The sequence below is a fragment of the Rhopalosiphum maidis genome, chromosome 2 (genome assembly GCF_003676215.2).
Source record: "Rhopalosiphum maidis isolate BTI-1 chromosome 2, ASM367621v3, whole genome shotgun sequence".
Taxonomy (NCBI): domain Eukaryota; kingdom Metazoa; phylum Arthropoda; class Insecta; order Hemiptera; family Aphididae; genus Rhopalosiphum; species Rhopalosiphum maidis.
Genome location: NC_040878.1, coordinates 36967582 through 36993506, shown reverse-complemented (window position 1 = coordinate 36993506; position 25925 = coordinate 36967582). Strand labels below are relative to the sequence as shown.

General features: G+C 24.3%; 2 protein-coding genes across 4 annotated transcripts; one reads left to right on the top strand and one right to left on the bottom strand.

The window, feature by feature from the left end:
- The first annotated feature begins 2951 nt into the window (after positions 1 to 2951).
- On the top strand, positions 2952 to 6171 carry LOC113553779 (phytanoyl-CoA dioxygenase domain-containing protein 1 homolog). 2 transcript variants are annotated; one of them, XM_026957298.1, is made up of 6 exons: positions 2952 to 3043; positions 3144 to 3204; positions 3300 to 3440; positions 4678 to 4942; positions 5558 to 5803; positions 5905 to 6171. In XM_026957298.1, exons 2-6 carry the CDS (start codon positions 3178 to 3180, stop codon positions 6072 to 6074), a joined length of 849 nt encoding a protein of 282 aa, XP_026813099.1. In that variant the 5' UTR covers positions 2952 to 3043; positions 3144 to 3177; the 3' UTR covers positions 6075 to 6171. The 2 variants fall into 2 exon arrangements, with proteins under 2 accessions (XP_026813099.1, XP_026813100.1); XM_026957299.1 differs by having other exon boundaries at positions 3036 to 3054.
- A 666-nt stretch (positions 6172 to 6837) lies between these two features.
- Positions 6838 to 25536, bottom strand: LOC113553112 (transcriptional protein SWT1-like). Of its 2 annotated transcripts, none has more exons than XM_026956271.1 (16): positions 25258 to 25536; positions 23739 to 24435; positions 22289 to 22417; positions 21475 to 21714; positions 21224 to 21359; positions 20729 to 20798; positions 20504 to 20666; positions 20199 to 20437; positions 19271 to 19397; positions 9865 to 9944; positions 9149 to 9365; positions 8911 to 9032; positions 7445 to 7596; positions 7227 to 7373; positions 7027 to 7167; positions 6838 to 6962 (listed from the first exon to the last, which is right to left on the bottom strand). In XM_026956271.1, the coding sequence occupies exons 2-16, from the start codon at positions 24424 to 24426 to the stop codon at positions 6881 to 6883; spliced, it is 2733 nt and encodes a 910-aa protein (XP_026812072.1). In that variant the 5' UTR covers positions 24427 to 24435; positions 25258 to 25536; the 3' UTR covers positions 6838 to 6880. The 2 variants fall into 2 exon arrangements, with proteins under 2 accessions (XP_026812072.1, XP_026812071.1); XM_026956270.1 differs by having other exon boundaries at positions 21475 to 21717; positions 25258 to 25535.
- Between the last annotated feature and the right edge of the window lie 389 nt (positions 25537 to 25925).

The following is a 25925-nucleotide window of genomic DNA, read 5'->3' as shown; positions in this document are numbered from 1 at the left end:
AAAGACGATAAAGAAATGGAAGAAGAGCCCAGTTCTTATGGTCCAATGTTGCCAGGCAAATTTTCATAAGTAAAGACCGGATTCCCATGTAATTACATATTTTTATAGAATCTTCTAAATCTTAAATTTTATAGAAACTATAAATCCAAATCAAGAGATGTGCCTAGATTAATTTAAAGAAAGTTTTATTTTACATAAAATTACACGTTTCACGTTTTTTTATTTTATTAAAGATGAACTAATTACTAATTTTGTACAAATATTTTTGTTCCATAATCTATTATAAGTTATAACATCTATTAATTATTATTATTATCATTATTTTGCTATATTAATATTGTGTTTTCAATGTTTTCATATAAAGTATTAGACTTTTATAGTTTTATGTCTTCTAATAAATAATAATATGATTTATTATGATTATCCTCAAACCCCAATTGCCGAATTCAATTTCATAACTTGAAAAACAAAATTCTATTTTAAATCATCAAAACCTGTAGTTGAAACACTATAAAATTGATTAGGTAAATAATTATAATTTTTTTCTTAATTGAGAAAGGACAAATATTCTATGAAAAATTCTAATCAATCAAATCAGTATTTGTTAAAAATCTCTGATATAATATTTTAAAAATACCTATACAACGAATATTTATTCAGTAAACGAAGACATAGATTGAAAGAAGATCCTGCTATTATAAGCTGCTACAAAAAATAATGCCCGATACCCCGATAACTAGTGTCGATGTAGAACGTGTCTTCATAATTAAAACACATATTAAGTGACAGAACTATAAGTTTTTCAGTAAAACTTAGATATGTCAGAGTACATGCCAATACATTTTAATCAAAAAAATTGTAAATCGATTTAAATTTTATATTTGTGTATAATATTATAATTATAATATTTAATAGTTAATGCTAAATTATAAATAATAATATTTTAAAATATAAATAGCAATAAAAATAAAAGTACCTATAATGAAAAATGTATTACTATATTATTCGAATTCCTAATAACAATTTGTTTTTGCACGATTTTGCACATTCCGCATTTTAATTTCACGTTTTTTTTAGAGTTAGCTGCACACAAATACAGTCTTTATAATAAGTTTTGATTTTATTGTTATATATTCACTTATTTATAGCAGTGGTTTTATCTCCAGAATTTAAATTTATTAATCGCGGTTTAAGATCAACTCTAATTATGCCACGAACTAAATATATCTTTAATATCTTACTAATATTCATGACTACTAGTTACTACCCATACCATTGATTAAACGGTATATTATTATACGTATTTTATCTAAATTATTTATTTATTTATTTTTTATTATTAAATTTGTATATCATCACGGCAATATTGAAGAATTCATTCGTCTTTTCTCGCACAACTACGTAAACACAGGCACGAACGTCGAACACCATGCAGACTTAATTCCTTCGAATCTCTGGTCGTGTAACTTATATTAAAATACAATAGATTAATCGTTAATGGTGTTGATTTTTGTAATATTTTTCAATAAAGGTTCCATTTTCCGTTTGTTAAGAAGAAACAAGAAGAGTTTTAGACGTTCTAGTAAAGTTGAACTCATGAATACTAATTTTTTTTCTAATCTAACAGCAGCCCATTTGAAATATTAGTTTATGATATAATTTTTTTACTCGACCTTACAATATTTATTAAGTTGATTTAATGATATCTTGTTAAACTCAGTCTAACTAGTTAAGTGTTTTATAGACATTTTTAATATTGTCATACGTTTTAAACTAAGTATTTAACTATAAATGTCTAGGTGGGTAGTAAAATTGCATACAAATTACATTTTTTGACCAGGCATTTAGTAAAATTTGACTATATGCCTAGTGCTTACGACGGGATCAGTATATTTTCACGACATTCAATTGCCAGACAATAATTTTACCCGACATAACTTTTACCTGAGACTAGATTTGTCATGTACAATAATTAAGAAAAAAACCAAAATCAGACGAATATTTTATCATGGATAATATTGTTTTATGTGAAAAATAAGAAAAATAAAACGTATTAGTGACAGGAGAAATTTATTAAATTTATCATTTCTAAGGGAAATTGCTCATAAAGTCATAATCTTAAATTGTAATTTGTAATTAATATAATGTTTTTGTTATTATTAATTTTTGACACATATTTATTGGACCCACGTCAAAATATCCCGCGTCAATAGGTATTCCACGGATGTAATATATTTTCTCACGGAATAAAAAAATTATCGGCTCTTGCTTTTGTACCTATTGATAACGTTATTTCTGCATTTGAAGATATTACATTTATATTGTTCGACACCGTTATGGTTGCAGTGGCGAATTTACAGGGGGTTCAAGGGGTCTGAACCCCCCAGATACTGATATATACATATATAATTATATAAGAAGACTAATAGATTTTATTTTGTAAATTTTGAATTTTAGATCCACTTACAATATGGTATAATATTTAGGACCCCAGGAAAAATTTTGAAATCCGCCATTGTTACGTTGAGTTACAACTCAAAAATCAATAATTAAATGATAGTGTTGGTAGGTAGTTAAAATAATTAGACAACGGTATTAATTGAATCTATTATTTATGTGTTAGATAGGTATGAATGTATGATATAGCTAAAACGTATAGCCTTAAGGTTACATATAGGTCAACTGTTATTACTTATACTTCTTATAAATAAGTAGGCAGGTATTTGTTATATATTTTTGTGATATTGTTTCATCTCAAACATGGCAATATAAACAATATACATAATCTACTACAAAAAAGGTATTATATTATAAATTCAAAGTTCAATGAGCTGTTGTCTAATGTAGTAATGTATAATGATAGTTGTTACTTGTTAGGTACATAACATCGTTATAAACAAACACTTATTATTATATAATAGGCTAGGGGGCTGGGCACTAGACAGTTGTACCTTGTACATTATTATTGTAGATATACACGAATTGCTATTATTCAACGGTAAACTATTAGTACCTATAGTTTGTTCGGTCGACTAATTATGATGTGCGTATACTGTTAGTTGTTACTTTATGCTTATATAAAATATATGCATTAAAATATTCTGATTTGAGATGATGGGTATTAAATTTATTTTTATTTTCAGTATAACGTTGAAATCGTAGTCTTCAGAAGGTAAAATGATTTATGAAGATTTAAAATCAAAAGTAAATATTTAACGGAATACATTTAGCAAACGTTGTGCAGAATATTAAGAAGATAGTATAAATGTACAGAGTTAAAGATGTATTTTTTTTTATAGTTGGATAAAAATGGTTATGTAGTAATAAAAAATTTTCTAAGTGAAAAGGAGACAAACGACCTAAAGGATGCAGGAGAAAAACTCACAGAGAATGTGCCGGCTGACGTTAAAACCGTGTTTGCGACTAATCAAACAAAACAAGTAATTATAAATTTCCCCCTTTTTATTACCAGTTTAGGTTTAAACATATTTTAATTAATTTTCTTTTTTTTTTTTGCTAACAAAAAAATAATGTGGTCAATTTTTTGTTTTATCATCATTCGTCAATTTGAAATTCCACTTCTATGAATTACTATAGAAAAATTTGTTAAATATAATTAGGTGTATAAATTTGATTCAAAGTGAATAATTTGTTAAATGGAATTTCTTATGTTTTGTTAAGAAAATGTTTTATTATAATTTCGATATTAATACCACATAAATAAATTGTATGAATTATTGAATTATGAAATATTTATAATAATAGAACAGTTTTAAAAGTATAGTATTTAGTATTTAACATAGGTAGTACGAATTCCCAATAACAAAATTTAAAATAGGCAGGTACTTAGCGGCTATCGTAGATAAGTTCCTCTAAGGATTAAAATGAAGTACTAAATATTGAACAGTAAAAAACTCTACTTTAGATTTTAGTATAGACAGTAGAGCAATGAATGTATTGATTTTAAAAATATGATGTGTGCGTGTAATTATTTTCTATTATAATAATTAAATATTAATAATAATGATTTATTTTTGTACCTATTACTCGTACATACAACTATACATAAATTAAACTCATTAAGGTGATTTACTCAATTATGAGATACACTCGATATCTTTACAGTAAAATGGTTACCCCTTTTTTCTAATTCTAATTACCTAACTTAAGAATAATTCTTAAAATAATTTAGGAGAAATATTATTGGCTGTAATATACGAGTCATGCAATATATTATTAATTTTAAAATTATACATTTTAAATGTTCAAAGCTTGATTTTTAGTATTATTTCATCTATATTCTATGATCGTGTACAAACTATAAATGAATAGGTAATAATAGCACTGGCTATTTTTTAACTTAGTAAATAAATGTGTACGATTTAAATTTATCTCTCCTGTGTAGATAAAATATTATTAATAAACTAATAGATTTAAGTATGGTCCATAAACTTGCAATCAACGAACAAACCAAAAACGTTCACTTTCATAAAAAAATAAGGACTTTTTAATTGACAAAAAACGAACGCGTTGATCATTTGATACTAATCTGCTGCAGTTTCTCATCACTGTCATTACTCAGCGACCAGCGCATACAAATAATTATCTTGCATGTCATGTCTGTGTGCATGCTCATGATTGTACTTACTTATGTATACAATTGATATTGATATACAGGTGGCCGATGATTATTTCATTGAGAGTGCCGACAAAATATCCTTTTTTTATGAAAAGGCCGCGCTAGACGACGACGGACGCTTGTTGGTCGACTCCTCGTTGGCGCTGAATAAAGTCGGTCATGCCTTGCACAGACTACACCCGACGTTTGAGGCGTGCACCTACAGCGACAAGGTGACAAACGTCTGTAGATCTCTGGGCTTATCGAAGCCGGTAGTGCCACAGAGCATGTACATCTACAAAAACCCCGGTGTCGGTGGCCAAGGTTAGTATTTAGTATATACAGGATGATTTCCCAGTATGCTCATCTTTTTTTCTCCGATAATGCAGTTAGTAGTTACCTATTCGAAATGTGATTTTCAGAAGTTTTAAATATAGATACTCTCTTAAGGATTGTTGTAAAAAGTAAAGACTACTAAAGATATCATTCAAACTTCTGTTTTTAAAATAAAAACCTTTTTACACTGTAAATTATTTAATGGAATCGGATAATTTTGACGTATCAGCATTAAAATTCGAATGAGTATTTTTTTTTAGTTATTTAACTTTGAGTGTCTACTAAAGGTAATGGGCTAATGATTTAATAATGGACTTGGAAAATATAGAAACTACGTCATGGTTTATAAAAGATTTTTCTATAAAAATAGCCAATATTTTAATAATATAAATCGTTTACATAATATAATACATTATTATTAGCCGACCTGGTAATCTTATAAAAATAATAACTGTATTAGCGTAACAGTTCGATTAACTATACTTATCTTCCTTATATCAAATATTATTATAATTCTTAGACAGTGAACTTCACATTTTTAGGATAGGTACATAATTTAATATTTCATATATCCACCCAATACATTATTATTTTTAAAATTAGTCGTCTCACATCAAGACTCAACATTCCTCTTTACGACACCAGATTCATTAGTCGGATTTTGGATTGCCTTGGACGATGCCACGGTAGAGAATGGTTGTTTGTGGGCGATACCAGGTTCACACAATACTGACGTACACAAACGGCTTGTTCGTAACCAGGACAAGTGTGAAACGAATCGAACAGTTTTTCAGGGAACGTATCCAGAATATAAACAGTCATTGTATGTACCGCTAGCCGTCGAGAAATGTAAGTTTTATCTTCTATATAGTATTTAACACTTATAATATTATGCAACATGGATTATATAACTAATGCATTCATATTGAATAAATTGATTTAATTTATAGCCAGTCTCGTATTAATACACGGTAAAGTGGTACACAAAAGTGAACAGAACAAGTCACAGTATCCGCGACATGCATACACGTTCCATGTATTTGATGAAGCAATTAGCCAATATTCTGAACAGAATTGGTTACAGACAAAAGTTGGATTCAAACCCATTTATTCTATATAAATATTATGAACAGAAATATAATAATTTTATACGACAAATCAACAATTTTATTCTGAATACTTGGTGAAAATTTCAGATATCTTGTTTTTGAATTATAACAGAAAATCAAGAAATTAATTTTGTTAAAAACTTGTTTAGCGTAAAAATTCTTGTTTTTCTTTTAATTTTTTTTTGATTATTGGTAAACAAGTACATTTTTAGATTGTGACTAAAGTAATGAATAAATAAATTTCAAAATGTGATAATTTACTATCATAACAGTTTATTAGCGCAATGATATACAGTAAAATCCCGTTAGAACAAACTCCAGGGGACCGAGTTTTTTTTTGTTTTAACGAAAATTTGAATAAGCTCTTTATAAGCCCCGATTTTTGGCAGGGGACTTCTATGACTTTCGTTATAACGGGATTTTTTGTTGTATTGGTATTCGTTGTAACGGGAATTTACTGTATTATTAAATTCAAATTCAGACTCACTCAACACCTAATGTACAGCATAACGTTTCCACTTGCCTACATTTTTTTTTTTGTTATTATTTGAAAAAAGGTAAGTTTATTCATATAGTAAGCTCATATAGACATGAAAGACAGGTTAGGAGTATTTTTATAATAGTAACACTTTAGATGTATTTTTTTTTTTTTGCTATGAATGAGAATAATACAATAAGTAGTATAGTTATTTTTATAATGGTAATAAATAAAAATCATATAAACAAAAATCAAAAATTATAAAATATAATTTTATTAAAAAATATTAACATGTTATTAAATAGTATATAGACTTAATAAATTAATAAATATATAACATTACAACTTAATGGTAGTAATCAAATTTTTTATGGCTGCCAGATTATTTTGAAAGGATATCAATACATGGAAAAATGAATTTCTGGAATACAGTTTAAATTATTTAACAGGAAATGTACAATTAGGTATTTTTTCTTAATACATACTTATTTTTCAGCAAACAATAATTAATGACGCTTTCCTTAGTTATGTTTACAGATACATTATCAAATACAGTAATTGAATTTAAAAATGCATCAATAATTATGTGAGATTCCAATATTTGTTCAGTTTTTAGTAATTTTATTCTGAAATTTATAATTTTAATGAATTATTATAATAATATTTAGGTATAATTTATACATACTTTAACATGATTTTGATAATATTTGATAATTTACAACAATAGTTTTTAATTGTCTCATCAACATTTACTGGTTGAAGAACTATACCACATTTTTGTTCGTTTTCAGACCAGTCACGTTCAAAACCATTAGCATTGTAAACATAGGAGCTACAAAATTATAAAAAAAATAATCATAATTTTGTAAAGACATGCAAATATACATGATATATATTATTTACCAAAATGTATCAACTCCTTTTGAAATATTATACAAAATTTCATCAATATTAATAACATCATTATTTGAAATACTTAAATTGTTTAATGAATAAAATGACTTATCACAAAGTGTGGTACAATCTAGTTTTTGTTTTAAAGTTTTTCTAGCTTTCTGAAATTCAATTATACATTTTAATATAAATAAGTAATAAAATATTATAATTGGTAATTAAATTGTGTAATGAAAACAAACTCTAATAAAGATAGGCAAATATAGCAAGCAATCAGTGAAAATATTTCAAGTATGTCATAATAAAAAATAGAATTAAAGTACTAATGAAGCTAAACATTTTAGGCAAAATAATAAGCTCTATAGCTTCATAAATATGTTACAAAACTATTTACAAAATTAATTAGTACAATATGTAACTTGAATGTTTATTTTATAATTATTTTGTCTAAGACCATTATTATAAATCTATGCACTATATAAATTACATTTTAAAGTTATACATTTAAAATAGAACTATAGAAGTCATACATATTTATTATAAAATAAGTATGGCTACTTCATGCACAAACTTATTACATACTGATTAGTAGTTGATGGATCAATTGTCTTAGCTATTGTAGATCAATAATTAGCAGAAAAAAAAAACTGATATTATTTTGGAAAATATAATCATTTTTACTGTTAATCAATAGAAGTTCCCAAAGGTGAAACAAATAATCTAATATATACAGGGTGATTATTTTATCAAACAACACTCATTATTTCAAAAAGTATTAATGTTTTTGAAAATATTTTTTTATATAGTTTCAAATTGTTAAAAACAACTTTTTTATTAAAAAATTATATTTTTAAATATCTTTTATCCTTATAATTTTTTAAGTTTTTTACTTTTTTGAATGACAACATAGATTTTTAATTTCATATTCTAAAGCAGTATAATTTTTTGAGTATTTTGATATATAAAAATCACGTATATATATAAATACCTATTTAAAGTTTAGTTGCATAAAGTGGAGTGGTACGGGGTTATCCCTTCAAAATGTTTGTCCACTACTCCGCTTGTCTAAACTTTAAATAAGTATAACTCATAAACTATTCACCCTAAATTAGAAATTTATGTATCAAAATACTCAAACAATTATATAGCTTTGGAATATGAAATTAAAAATCTATGTTGTCATTCAAAAAAGTAAAAACTTAAAAACTTATAAGGATAAAAGATATTTAAAAATATAATTTTTTAATAAAAACGTTGTTTTTTTAACAATTTGAAACTAGGTAAAAAAATATTTTCAAAAACATTAATACTTTTTGAAATAATGAGTGTTGTTTGATAAAAGAATCATCCTGTATATATATATAAATGTTATAATAACAATGAAAGTCTAGTTTAAATGTTATTAAAAGAATCAATAGATTTTTAGAAATTACTATTTTTTAGGTAATTTTAGTTAAGATAATAAGGAACCTTACCATTAAATCGCTTAAAATTACATCAGTAATATGATAATATTCATAAGGTAAAGCAACTATAGTTTCTGTACAATACTTGAGAAAATTGTAAAACTCAATCCAACTAAGGCTAATTTCAGGTGCTATTAAACAGAATAAAAAAATAGCTTGAAATAACATCTACACATGCTAAATATTTAAACTGCTTCAAAAATAGTAAAATATTATATATATCATTTAAATTCAGCCTATTACTTACAGATTAGTTTAAGATCATTAAAAAAATATTCCATATAATCCAATTGTTTTTTAGGAACTTTAAATAATTGATGGGGTGCTATTATATTCCAGTGTTCTTTTAACTTTTCTAATAATTGAGTTATATTGAATGGTTTTGACAATGAATATATTTGCCACCAGAACTTTTGTGTATGATTCGAATAATTCATATTAAGATCTACAGCACACTTTAAGACCTGTTGAATAAATACAATAACCAATTTATAAAAATAAAAATAAATACATTTTTTACAAATTAGTTAGATTCTAAAAACCGCCGAATTCAGCTTAAATACATGTTATAAAAAGTATTGCAAGATTATCATCTGAAGCAGTTTTTACTTTTATCTTATTTAAAATAGGAATAATTGATAATAATAAGTTTATAATTGATTGTTAAATTAGATTAAATTAAGTTTAGACATGTTTTCCACTTTTTTATTTAAGGATTTGTGTGTTCATACTAGAATTGATCATTAAGTGATTTCATAGAATTCTTATACCTCTTTCTTAATGTTAAGAAAATAATGTTTATGTATTTTTGTAAAATTTAGAAGTATATATGAAAACATAAAGATAGATAAAAAATAAAAATAACTAAATATATATTATTTGATTGAAAAATCAATTTATTTTGAAATTTTGAAATTTTCTTTTCATGTTGTAAAATATAAATATAAATATTATTATACTTACTCTTAAAATAGTATGTTCTAAATGGGGTTCAAGTTTCACAATTAATTTGTTTTCAATAATTGGATAACTTTTAACAGCCTCTAAAATATAATAGCATTTTAAAGTTAAACAAATTAAAAACTCTAAAATCTACTAAAAATAAAATTATTTTATATCAGTATTTAATTGAATAATTTTATTTTCTAACTAAATTTAGCACAAAATAAAATTTACATACCTATGATTATTTAAGGCTTTCGTTTCAGAAGCATTAATGAGAACCAAAATCAAAAGTAAACATTACATAGTTTAGTACTAAATAAAAAATAAAAACTATCAATTTTTATAATATATATTGTTTCTAATTAATTATCCTTGAGCATCATAGCCTGATGCACATGTTTATTACATATATATTATTTATTAAGGGTACTTAAATTTAAGGCTTTCTAGAAACTATTTTAAGTATAGACGTCTAATTCAACCTGAATAATTTGTAGCTGTAAATAAAGTATTAGCTAAAATAAATCAAAATAATAATTATATTTAAAGAAATATGGAGTAACCTAACCTTTATTTGACAGAAATAGTAAGTACAGTAGAATGATTTCAGCTACTGAGTTTGTATTAAGTATTGTATTTTATAATAACTACCTAGATACACATTAAAACACTTAAAATGTTATGAACTTAATCTAAGTAAGAAGAATATGTTTAAAACGTATTCAATTAATTAATATATATATATTAATTTTAATAGGTAAAAACTACCTATCCAAATTGCTTAAGAAGATATTTGTTTTTGTATTTATTTTGAACAGAATAAAAATAAATATAATATAATATATTGCTTTCTTTATTGAACTTTAATTATCCAAAATTGTAGAACTAGGCAGTTTTATACTTTTTATGTGCCATTCCAACATTTAAAATGCCCTTATAAATAGATTAATGCAACTTGTAAATTATTTAAATGTTGATCTGTTTTCTTGTGTTTCACTAAATGATTTTAATTATTACTCAAATAATCTTTTGGCTGTATAAATATTACATTCTATGTCAATATCACATTAAGTTAAGTGTTCATTGTTATATATTTTTATTTTTGTATTATTAATGTTTTTCTTTTACTGAATTATTTAATCACAATAGTTACAACATCACATTTATTATACTTAAACCTATTAATTTATCAATTATGTTACTATTTGTACTGTTGTATTATATTTAAGATTAAGCAGAAATGTAATAACAAAATATTATGTAAATCTTAAATATATGTCTATAATAATTGTAATTGGGTTCGTCCGTTTAAATATACAAATAAATATTTGTTTTATAACCAGTAAATATTTAAGACAAAATACAATTTTTACAATTAAAAATTTAATTTTATTGAAATTAAAAACAGAGTAATTCAGCAATACATTGTCTTATAGTTCATTTCAGTCTATTGGTAAAATCTTATGTTATTTTTAAAAAATAACTATATATAATGATAAATACTTAACAAATTATAACAATAACAAATGTATCATTTATTTTAACAAGTAATATTAATAATCATTTTAATTTTACAGAATATTTAGAATACAAAACATTTAAATTTAAGCCATATAACGACTAAATTTATTTGTATAATATATAAAATATAGATAACACATTATACATATTGGGGAAAATAATACTTTTAACTTACTTAACAATGTCACAAAAATGAACACTTTTCGATTTAATATACATTATTTACATGAATACTCAATATATGCAATATTATTGTTATTATAATTGTTATTTACATAAACAAATAAATGTTCAACCACAAAAATATAAAAACAAATTTTTTTAATTTAATATAAAATGTTGGTATTTATATATTGGACATTTTTTTTTAAACAATGCCAATTTGAAACAATTTAAATTACACACACACACAAATAATTTAATATGTATGTTTTCCTGTATCTATGAATTAATTTGGCAATATTTTTATTATTTTATTGAAAGAAAATTGTTTCAAGAACGTATGGTTTAATATTTTTATATAAAAAAAAAACATAATTACAGCTTTGATAGTATAATTTTATTTAAATTGAATTATTAATCAAAGAAAAATATAAATTTATTTGAAGTAATTAAATCTTTCATTAATTTTCATACAATTTAGGATTATATTAAAATTATAACTTTTAATCAAGTGTTTTTGAAAAAATAAATGAATTACCCAAAGGTACCATACATTTTGTGTATTACCTTCCATTTGTAACTTGATGAAGATGCGTCAAGTATGAAGGTAACTTCCTGAAAAAATCCGAATGAAAATGTTGTTGAATGATATTTGAAAATTGAATGATAAATTTAAGCATAATTTTTTTTTTTTTATGTTAGTCAAGTCAATTTCTTAGATAAATGCTATGTTGTTTATTACAATTTTGAATTAAATTATTAAAAAGCTTATAAAAACCTAAATTTCTATTTACTTCATATTATTAGTAAGTTAACTTGTATACAGAAAAATGAACAATATGTAATTTTAATTATATAAATACATGATGGAAATAACAGAATGAGTGTTACCTGACCATTCAATTAGTAGTTTCTAGATTACTAAGTCTGATAAGTAAGGAGTTAAATATTAGTGATTAACTAATTAAATTTTTAGGGAAGGCCATTTAAGTTACTTATTAATTGAGAAGACTAATAAACGGCATTGTCAATAATGTCAAGAGTGGTTTTTAAGTAGAGTAGTAATTTTCTAAATTTTAGTTAAATAAAAATTTTTTTCAGTAGTGCATGGAGGTAATTATTTAGTTTAGACACAAAGCACTATATAAATCAGGCTACAATTAGAAGAATGATTGTTTAAATTTGTCATATTTGTGTTAAGGGGATTCAATACCATGATTTTCTGTTTTTGTCTAACGCACGCACGACATAGGATTTTAGATGGATCCTTTGCCAATCATACCAATTGATCAAATAAAGCGATAAGAATCCTAAAAACAGATTTGAATTTATCGTCGAGTCTACTTGTAATTGACTTTCTCAGATTTTTGACTTTTTGATTTTAACTTTTCCAAAAATTGAAATACGGCAATTTTTAATTACTTTTTTTAACATACTGTTTTTAGGAATTCGGAGGAAAATATCAAAGCTGTAAGAAAGTCGATTCCAAATAGACTTGACGACAAATTCAAATCTGTTTTTAGAATTCTTTTGCTTCATTAGATCAATTGGTATGTTTGGCAAAAAACATAAAATCACGGGATGAAATCCCTTTAAGATGATTTGGTATTTTGATAACGAATATATCAAGAATAACAGAAAGTCTGTAGCAGTAAGGTTAGTAAGTAGAACTAGTTGGTTTATTCATTTATTGAGTAATTTCTAGGTATTAAGAAAGTATATTTAGTTTTTTATCTAAGAGAATGTTATATTATTTGCTTATATAAATGCCCTTGTCACTGTATGTTTATTTATTTACAAATAATGACTCAATATAAGACATAATCAGGATGTTTGTTTAGTTTTAAAAATAATTTGAATCAATATTTCCAACCTACATTAGAAGTAATGTTGACAATCGGGTGATTTTCATAACAATCATTACTAATTTTAACATAAGAGAGGTTTATACGTAACACAGTGCTTAAAATTAGTTTTGGGAAGATCAGTTAAAATATAGGTTTTTAATTTTCTAATACAATAATTTTAACCACAACTAAAGCTAAAAACTAATTTGCAAAAGTCAAACCAAAACCAGTTTAATTGATAATAAACTTAACTAACTATAGTACTATTTCAAAGCTGGTGTTATTGCACTTAAAATTATTGGTTGATAAAGTACGGTCAAATATTAATAGTTAAAAATAAATTAAAATGTTTACAATTATTGATGAAATAATATTTTTTCATAAAAGTTAACTTAAAAAGTTTAATTTTTTAAGAAAATTATTTAAACATGCATGAATAAGAAGCATCAAAAATATTAAAATTGTAGACTTAAAAAATGGGTAAGATAATGAAAAATAAGGGCTAAACAATTTTTTATTTAAAATGTCAATGACAATATTGAAATTAAAAAAAAAATTTAAAAACTATTCCATTTCTAAAACTACAACACTAAAAGATTTTAAAACATTCTCAAAACAAAACGATTAATAAAAATACTGTTTAATAAAGACTATGTATTGTAATAAATTAGAAACCAATCAAAGTTGTGTTTATTATTTTGACTCATGTATGTATGTTTATTGTTATTTAATAACTAAAACATTATTGTTTGATTTTAAATATTTTAGAATATTGAATAAATTAGATTCTTTTAACAAATAAAGTTATTAAAACACATGTATGATTTCAACTCACTATTCACATAAAGCTAGCAAAACAACCATAACAGATACACAAAATAATATTTCAAACATATTATTGGAACATTCTTCAATTTTGCTGGACTTTTATTTAGTAGTTCAAGATTTTTAAAAATTCTTTTTTAATAGTTTGTTATGAAAACTAAAAACTAAAAATAACTATTTATAAGATATCTATGTACTAAATATCAAACAATTTCCAACAAAACAAACTTTTTTGATATTTCTCCAACTACAATAATAATAAATATATATTTTACTATTAAACTTATATTAAATGTTCAAGTCTTACCAGTCTTGGTAATTGAAATTAAACTATTAACTACAAAATTATGGATAATTTGTTGTATTTTTAATGAAATTTGTAATAAATTACCCAGAGAAAAAATTTGATAACAAAGAGTAGATTATTACTTTTAGAGTATAATTAGTAATACAAAACATGTAGCATTGGAAATAAAATCCATTAAAATTTGAAAGTTTATCAACAATATTTTATAAAATGAGCAAAAATATTTATTTACTTGAGAAGAACTTCAGAAATAAAAATGTATGTTTAAAATGTTATTTGAGATATATAAGCATTTTTAAATTGCAATATTTTATAAACCTAGTAACTTGCACACAAATAGAAGTAATGTAAAAAAGCTAAAGTTTGTACTTTAGATAATATTTTAAACTTGAAGTTTAATAATAAATCAATTTACTCTTAATATGTTTTTAATTTACGCTATGTTATATATGTATAACTTGCTAAAAAATTAAACTATCATAAAAAACCAACATACAAACGCAGATAATGTTCTTACCATCAAGTTTCATATTAGATCGATTCACTCAAATTTTTAAACTAACGGAGTTAAACGTGATCTCCTGAGCGTAAATTTGCTATGTTACATACTTGTAAGACGAGACAACACAAGCGGGTGTGATGCCTTCTTAATCGACATTTATAAAAATAACTGAACATTTTTGAATATTTCAAGTCCATAAGAGTTTAAAATATTTTAAAAATAATACCAATATTTGTTTTATAGTTATAGTAAAAAAAAAAAAATTAATTTGATCAAAAACTGGTTTTATGAAAAAATCCACGTTATGAATACTAATGGAAACTTTCTATTTTGACTTTTTAAAAGTACTAACTAGATTAAATTTGTTACAAAATTCACCTTTATAGTTTAAAGCAGCGTTTCCTTAACTGTGTTCCGCGGACATCACTTCAGGGTTCCGCAAAGCTTAAGTAATTTTTCCAAAATTTTCAAGAAAATTAATTTAAAATATCCAACTAAAGATTAGTAGTGGGGAAAAAAAGTTTGCATTATAGAAAAAAAACATTTGTATATTAAATAATAATGTAAGCCGTATGGAATAGCCTATCAACTATCTCTGATTTTGGTGGAGTTCAAATGATGAATATCCTCAATTGTCACAAAAGGCCGCGTTGAGATTTTTACTATTTGCAACCACTTATGTAAAACGGGGTTTTCACCTATGTATCGATAAAAACAAAATACCGCAACAGACTTGGTGCCGAACCTAATATTATAATACAACTTTCATTAATAAAGCCCAATATTAGGAATATTTGTAAAAATAAAAAGCAATTTCACTTATCCCATTAAAATGTATACTTAGTTTAATTAAAGTATTGTTATATACATATACTATTATTATATGATTATAATTTATTTGCAAAAAATCCTAAAAAAGCTACAAAAAAAAAGGAAGGGGTTCCACGATGAAAGTGGACATCAAAAAGGGTTCTATGGATAAAACAAGTTTAAGAAACGCTGGTTTAAAACATTTATTTTACTATTTATCATGAATACACCAACAACTTATTGTTGTGTAAAAACAAATATATTCATCGCTTTGGTCAGAATCTAAAATGTATGTTTTCATTCAAATATTTTGACAGTTTTAACAGTAAAACAAAATATTTCTAAAAATGTACTTTTTGAGAAAATGAGTATTTATTATAAATAGAATTGTTTGTACCGTATGAGTTAATTGATGTATAGAGTATAAATTAGGTATGTAAATAGATTTTTGATTACAAACAAAATAATTAATTCGCAAAAACCTACTCACTCTAATCACAATTTTGCTGTACCTTACCTAGGGCTTGCATCACTGATGTTCTTAATGTATACTACAAATTTTTTAAACAATATGTGCGATTTAATTTAAAAAATAATACTTATAATTATTTTGGATACAGAAAAGAAAATATTCTGATTATAATAAACTGACATATGTATAATTATTTAATAATTAAGTACAATAATTTAATTTAATGTTGTATAATTAATTTCATTTATGAACATATAACTTATTTCTTTGTATAAACAATAATATAATTCAATTATTTTGGATACAAATTTATAATTTGAACAGTTATTATATATAAAGTTAATATAAGTAAATGTGAAAAGTTGATATAAATAGACTAAATAAATTTGCAACACAATTTTTTTTATCAATACTAAAATAATGTGGGTTTTGATCATGGTTCTCAAGTATTTTCTAATAAATATTTAAGTATTAATATTTATCACCAAATTATTTAAAATGATTAGTAAGTTTTTTTCAATTGTACTTGTGTATTTACAAGTTCAAAGTTCAAAATGTCTAAAATAAATGCGCCACTGGGTTTTAGTAGATTAACTGTAATAGTTATAACCAGGGTTAGAAAGTTATAGCAATAAAAAGTAACTTAATTGTTCTAATGAGCGCTTAAAAATGCCACAATATGCATAAATATATAAATAATATAAAAATTTGGAAAATATGCAACATACAAATGTTTTATTAAAAGTTTTATTTATTTTAATATACTTCCAACTTTTAATCTTGGAATTTGTATATGTTTTTCTGTAAGTATAAGATGAGATATGATAAGTTGATAGTTATTGTTATTGTATATATATACTAGCTGTTTTATAAATTTCTAATTAGTCTAATCTTAATTTCAGACATGCTGGATGAGCAATTATAAAAAAATTCAAAAAATGTGTTTGATTTCATTCTTTTATAAGAATATACATAAAAACTATATACATAACGGCAGTTAAAATTCTAAAAAAGCAACAATTAGCAAATTAAAATGTTGTATATAATACATCAGGGGTGTGCGAAGCAGATTTTAATCTTATTTTGGATGTTCTAATTTACTAAAAAACATAATATGTAAATGTTAAAACTTACAAGCCTTGGTAGTATATAATAAATATTCTAATAATGAAAGCGTTAAAAAATGAGTTAGGGCTGGTGGTATTTATCAGTACACTGAAATACCAGTTAGGTTAAAACGATTTTATATTACAATATACAGAAAATATTAAAAGCAAAAGCAAATATTTAAATTATTTTAACATAAAACTATTTTTATTGTGTATGTTTTTTTAGGTATAAACCTTATACCAATGTCTTACATAATAAAGGAGACCAACTTAATTTGACATATTCAAATTATTGCTATTAATTAAAGTTAAATGATTCTAAAATATTAAATAATTTATAATATTGAAAATATCATTTAATCTAATAAAAAATTTAAATATTGAAACACAGTTACATACCAGCAAAACCATAGACAATTTATATTTTGTCAGTGGATATGAACTTTATAATAACTTATTTTTAGAATAACAAAACACACATTTTAATGTTTAATTAAATAATAAAATAATAATCAAAATTGTTTTATAAGTAAAAATTAAATAAATAGCTTAGAGCTAAAAATTAGAATTAAATTGTAGAAGTCATGATGAGGAGAATAATCAAGTTAAATTTTGAAATTTCAATGCTTAAATAATTGTTTCAATATTTTTATCAATGTTCTATGAATATTTCAGTCAATCCAAACCATTTAATCAACTAAAGTGTTATTATTACAAATACGATTAACTACGTTTCAAATGACCTTCTAACATTAGGAAAGATATTTCCAGGCCTTGGAGCAACATTAATACATTTATTGAATTAATTGGGCTATATATTTTATCTTCTAATTTATTTATTTTAACTCAAACCCTTCTTTTGATATGGATGCATATGGATTTGATTTAAATTTTCTTTATAAAAAATATATAAGTACCACAATTAAAACTGTCTTTTTGAGTACCTAATATTTTGGTTACCGAATAAAACAATTTTTTTCTGTTATTTAGTTGGTATAAACAAAAATTCGTTTTAAGAGGACGCTACACCCGCATGTGTTGTCTCTGTCTTACTAATGTTCATCATAGCAAATTTGTGTTTAGCAGAACACATTTTGTGATATTAGCTTTAATATAAGAGTAAATTTACCTATTATTAAATTTAAAGAAAAGAATCTAGGCAATGTTGTGCTTCACTTATTTAAATTTACTCTAATCTTAAAGCTAACATCACAAAATGTGTTCTGCTGAACACAAATTTGCTATGATGAACATTAGTAAGACAGAGACAACACATGCGGGTGTAGCGTCCTCTTAAATTTAACTTTTTATGGTGAGAAAATATTATCTATAATTGCGGTCAAAATGTTAATTTATTATAGTGTATTTGATAATATTAAAAATAAAATAATTTATTATAATCAAATAATAAACAATTATTAAGTTTTGTTTTTAAGTGATAGCGGTGGTATGGCCCCCTAACAATGGTATTAAATACCAGAATTAATATGTTATTACTACCAGTTATATGAGCTAACTGTAACTTTGAGAAATACTTAGTTTATTTTGAGCATTAAAGAAATATGTTTATGCTAAAATGTAGTAAAAGTTCAATATTAAATATATTTCAATATGTAAATAATATATTCTAATGATTTAAAATGATATATAATTGATATGTGTTTTAAATTAGTGTTATTATTTGAACTAAAACTTTATTACTTTTCTAATATAAGAATTTATTTTTATCCAAGATATAATTTAAAATAATTACATATTTTGTTATATTTGTAATAAATTATTTTTTAAATTTACCTAGTCTAGTAACTACAAATAAACATAAAAAATATTTTTGATATTTATTTAAGTATGCTAATTATTATCACTTACCTTGGAAAATTTCAGATTTGTTTTGATTAGTATTTGTAGCTAAGCTTTGGAGCCACTCTGAGTTTTTAACTGATACTCCATTAAATTCTGATTTTATGCTTAAAATTTTATCATCGGTAACTAAAAACTGTAAAATAAGGTTACATTAGTTTAAAATATGTATTAAAAATAATTGCAGGATATTGAGAAATATATTATATTATCAGAGTTTAGGACTTTTTGTTTAAACCAGTGATAGGCAACCGGCGGCCCGCGCGTCTTTTGTATACGGCCCGCTTTAAATTCTACGACAATAAAGTTGAATTAAATATTAAAAATTTTTATTTTTGTCTGGCCCGCAAATTTTTATTAATTTATGAATGTGGCCTGGGAGTCCAAAAAGGTTGCCGACCACTGGTTTAAACTATTTTATACTTATTAAAGAAAATTACCAAAATATTAAATTATTTTTTTTTGTATTTAACATGTTGACTGCCGGTGGCCACAAGAATATTTATCATGGGTACACCAAGAACATTTTTCAGTGTTGTAAATTTGTACTATTGAGTTTGAAAAAAAATTAAAAATACAAAAATAAATGTTAAAATTATGTTTATTACATCAAAAAAATTGCAATTATTTCCGCTACGCCACAGCGCAGCATTTATTATATTATTATTGTAGAGCCATGGAAAAGTTAATAATATAAATCTAAATTAATTTACGGCAGCCCACGGCCGTATGGCCTCCTACAAATGATATGGTGTGGTCGCCGGCAGCCGCATGGCAGTAAACGTGTTAAAAATAAAATTATTAATTTTTATTATATTGATAAAGTTATTGGTTTATTTTATAATTATATTTATAACAAATTTTTGTAAAAGGCATAGTTAGTATACAATGTGTATGAATAAACAAATATATTTATAGTAAGAAGTGAATTACTTACTACAATATTCACTCTTTCTTTAACAGTTATGGCACACTTTAAAATATCATCATCAGAACTCATACTAAATTTTTTTGTCATAGGTTGACCTTTTAATCTTGGATGATGTTTTGAAAGCATTTCTAATAACCATCGGGTGGCTTCACGTGCTCGATAACCTAGTGTATTATCACCGTTTTTTATACAATCAAGTTCTTTTAAAACTTGCCACGGTAAAACGATTGTTGGATAACCATAGTCTGAATAAAATATATTTTAGAATAAATAATCTATGAATAGTAATATTTTATTACTGAATAATTTACCAGTTAAATATTTGTCTATAACAACAGTAATTGATTTCAAAGCTGATAAAAGTATATTTGTATCAATCACTAAACAGTAATTAATTCTATCAGAGTGCATGATTGAATCAGGTGTCCATTCCATAGGTTCAAATTCATGTTTAGTTCTTCTCAAGTCATTAACCTTATGAAATTAAATATTTTTTTTCAAATTAAACAATTCAAAAAAATTATTTTGTAGCTTACTTTTTCAACTATGTTATCTGTTTCAATTATATCTTCCCATTCCATACATTCATCGTTATTAAATTGTGTACTAAATAAATTAAAATTATGGTTTACATTATTAAGTTAGTGATCAATACTATAAGTCTTTTAAGAGCAATTTTAGATTTACTACTGTTTTATTTGTTTTTCTTTCTTTAGATTCAACAGGTTTACCTGTTTGATATTTAATAAAATTAAATAGTAATACAATTTACCCAATTAATGTATTTTTTAAATTAATAGAAAACCAAATATAGAAATGATAAGAGGAAGATTGTACAATGTGGAATTTTTATCAAATGCATAGTATACATTATCTTTAGTAAAGGTTCTTAAACTAAAAGATTCTTTAAAGTATTGAATCACTGTATAAATTTAATTAAATTATCTCTACTATAGTAATAATTATGTTAAAATAGTAGTAATCATTAGTAGTACATAGAAATTATCTTATAGGGTTACTTTTATAGTTACTTTTTTTTATTTTCTAATATTTGTTGATTACAAGAAGTTTGTGGTCTAACAAAACTAAAAGAATCTAGTTCATTCAACTTCGAATTTTTTAAAATGCATTGATTTTCCAATTTTGTTGACACAATTGCTTCTGAAACTGTAATAAATTAGATTATTTGATACAGTAATAAAAATATATTACTATTTAATATTATAATCTATTAATTATTATTTCATTTGTGATATAAAAATATTAAGCAAATAAGTCTTACCAGAAGAAGAACTAGATGAAATTGTATTGTTTATAACTGGTATAATTGGTTTTTGTTGTACATTCATTAGCTGATGATCAAAACATTTATCAATAGAGGAATTATTATTTAAAATGATTTTTTTAGTAGCTGATAAAAGTCCAGATTTCTTTTTTTTTATATTTTGATTAGTTTGGTTCAACCTTTTTGTTTTATTTTTAATGTTATGGCCCAATGTATTTGTATCTTGATGAATATTATCTACTAAAATAAAAAGTGATGTTAACACAATTAAAGTATATCATAATTTTTATTAGTGAGAAAAAAAAATATCTCCATTTTTAATATATTCTAATCAGAATAAGAATGTACTAGGTAGTGACGGAATACATTTTGAGTTTACACATGAGACCCTTTCCAAGGACTATGACCAACTACAACAATTATCACAACCAATATGACAGCCAATCACAGATTGTCTGTTTTTATGTGTTTAGATGATAATTTGGACGCGCAAGTAAGGTGCATTCTTATTTTGAATTAGGTATAGCACTATATATAAAATAAAAAATCAGAATTATAAAAAAATATTGTCTAGCTGAATGAGAAGATAATATATACATTTTTGTAGTTTTATTTTGCATATATTAAAGTCATTAACAAAATACTTAAAAGATTTTCTAAACTGAGGAAAAAAGTACTCTTTTAATTAAGTATTGTTTCAGAATATAATAAATATATATATATAAATTTGTCCTATGTACTACAGGTTATTTAAAATAGTGCTTTTCCCTGATTAATATTTAAAAATAAACACAATTTTTAGGTTTCTTACATTCACATTCTGATGGTTTTTTAATATTTCCAAGTCTTAAAACATTTACTTCAGAATTATCTTTGTATTTAGCTGTCATTTTTTCTCTTGCACGCATGAGTCTATTTTGTACAGAAGTTACTGATTTATCTATACAGTTAAATAATAATACAATATTATGCAAAATATAATCTTAAAATTAAAAATATAATATCTATGTAAAGTTTCTTAATTATTAATAGACCAATCATGGTTCACTAAATCATTTATAACAGACCATTAGCTCTTTATTGTTTTATATAATATTTAGTGATTGTTTATGCATCCTATAATTAATGTTGTGTCTTATGATACTAGGAAACATGGTTATATCATAGTTAGATAAATATAAAATAAGATATCTAACAAAATGGGTAATATAAAGGAAGATGGAATTGAGGGACTAAGACGGAAACAACACATGTGGGTATTAGGTTCTCTTCTTCTCTTAATTCAAAAGTTATTAACTAATTACATTGAACAAATTGTTTTTACATTTAATCAGTTTTTGTACCAAAAAATTATTGAAAACTAAATGGTCATTTGTTAACAAAATTAAAAAAATTAAATATAAAGGGACATTTTTTATATAAATTTATTCATGACTGAGGTAAAATTTTTCCCCTAAACAATTAAAGTAACCTTAAATAAATCAAAAATGATTGTAAATACCTACTTGAAATTAATACAATACAACAATTATAATACTGAAATATACAATACTATATTATATAAATAAATAAGAAGGTAAGGCTTTTTCAATATTTAATCTAAATACAATTTTAAAATGTAAATACTAAAAATTATTTTTGGTTAATTTTTTTTTTACCTACAGGGATAGATGATTTAAAATAAGAAACAAAAGTATTATTTAAAACATTTGGTCAAGACACCAGAGTGTTTGAATCAAATATGTGAAAATTCAGTAAAACTTAGAAGAAGGATGTATGGAATCCTCAAGCTACATATAAAGTAAATAGAAAAATAAAAGCTGCATCCCGTCAAAAAATAAATCCTAAGTAATAAATAGATACTTCATATTCTATTTAAGTTAAGATTGAACCACTTTTGCACATAAAGTATTATATAGTACATTAGTAAACCTGCGAGTACCTATCTGAAAAATATTAGAACTGCCAATTGAGATATAAATTTGGTTTCTTTATGCTGTACTACACAAACAATCATTAAAAATGATATAATGAACAGTAATATATAGTGAGCAAATGATTCCTTAAATAGTTAGTCTATGATTAATTTGTTAAATTTTAATAAACCATCAAATAAATCAATTTTTTATGCAACTCATCATCGATATAGCAAAATAATTTATCAAATAAATGTATTAGAAGATATACAATTCAGGGTATCATAGGAATATCATAAGTTAGAAATTGTAAGTGGCTAGATCAGATATAAATTAAAAACTTACATGGTATATTAGTAATATCTTTAGTACGATCACAGTGTCCAGCATATTTAACTTCTTCAAAATGTTTTTGTACAGTTGATCTAGTGTTATACTCATAACGCTTGGCAACATTAGTATGACATAATTTAGAACTATGATTTTTTGTTGGTGGGACATCTTGAAGACTCACATTTTTTGAAGGATTATTTGATTCTAAAGTATTATTATATTCATATGAAATTTTATTAGAAATCTTTCTATTATCTTTTATAGCTTCTAATCGGAGTTGCATTGAACCATTTCCTTTATATGTTGGTTTTAACAAACTTGTGTTACATTTGGATTCAAAATTTGAATATATATTTTTAGTAAAGTTTAAAAGAGGAACATGAGTAGAATTTAGATTATCTGTTTTACTTATAGACACACATTGTTTATTTTTAGTTTTAAACTCTTGAGCACTACTCATTAATTTTTTAACAGCCATATTATTTTGAAAATTTATATCTTTTACATTCCTGCAATTAGATAATTTTTCTTTTATGTTTTGTTTTTGTGCTAGTTTAGCACTTGACGAAGCATTTCTAGCAGCTTGAATGCGTTCTTCCAAAGTATTTTCATAAGTGGTATTTCCAATTTCGATGGTATATCCAGATATAGTAGTTTTGGAAATTTCAAATACTGATTTTTTTTGATTATTTTCCTCCATTGTAAATACCTGATGAAAATAGGTTCAATTAATTAATTTAGACTAAAGTTAATATTTTTAATTTTTTTTCATTATGATTACAAAAATATAAATCTTATTTGAATTATATTGGCATACAAGAAAAAGTGTCAAAAATAATGTAAAAATGATTGAGAATAGTTGAAAGGCTTTAACGATAGTAGAACATTTCAACAGTATACAAAATATAATGGTATGTTAATGTACGGCCGGCATACCAAAGTGGATCAATATGTTGGGCAGGGAGCCTGATGATCAATTGAGTATTGGCAATAATATGAATGCTGTACTGTAGTTTATCATGTTTATCATTGCATAATATTAGGTCATATATCTCCTAGTCTGCCCCTGATTATTTAAGCGCTGTATTATGGTTAGAACTATTCTAATAAAAACATTAAAAACCACAACATTCATTATCACATTAACAAAATATTAATTTACAAATAAATAACAAAACCTACAGATTCAAAAGAATTTTAAGATTAAGACTATTGAGTAATATCAAATAAAAATACATTTTTTCTTATAAAATTCTACAATCTACCTATACAAATTATATTTAGTATAATAAACTGAAGAAATAACACTACAAACTATTAAATGTTTTAGTTTTATACGATTATAAAACTATGTGGGTTATATCTCTAACATGTAGGGGCTTGCCGAAGGAGTCACCCAGTGACAGCATTTTGAACGATGAGTTTATCAAGGTGTAAAAGTAAATTAGTAGGTACTATGTTTAGTTAAGAAATCTTGAGGCTATTGGGGTTGTCTTTTTAAATTACAGATAATAACCAATAAAATACTTACATATTAGTGTGGTAATAACTGGTAATTATTAATGCGAATGCATCAATAAATAGGAATTTAGTGAACCGTGTAAAGAGCAAATAAATTCATAAATGTGTCAACTGCCAACAAAGATTGATGAGCTACCTTGAAAGTACAATATGCAAGACGTAGGTACTGTAAGTTATTATAATTTTAGTAAGCATACTACTAAATTCAACTAAATTGAACAAAATAAAAGTAGGAAATCAAATATCAAAGAGAAATAATAAATTATTGATAACTAATAAGATAGATAATGTTTATTTTTTTCATAAATATATATATATACACCAAATCAGAATAAGGTTGGGTATAAACAATAATAAACACGGGTCCGATGCGAATTTCACAGTTCACACTTCACCATGATAACGAAAACAGTAATTTCCAAAAAACAAATAGGTGCTGTGATTGGTTGTATTTTGCGATTATTTAGCAGTAAACTATATACCGCATCGTTACCGTAGTATACTTTAATTACCTGATAACCACAGCTATTACGAAATGACAGGCAATTCTGTGAGCGAAGGCGTAGGTATACATCGATGACGGAATACGAGCATAGCATAATGTACCGATTGAAAGAAAACTCAGATAAAAGATACATGTCTGGGGGCCAATATTTTTAGAAAAATAGCACACAACTA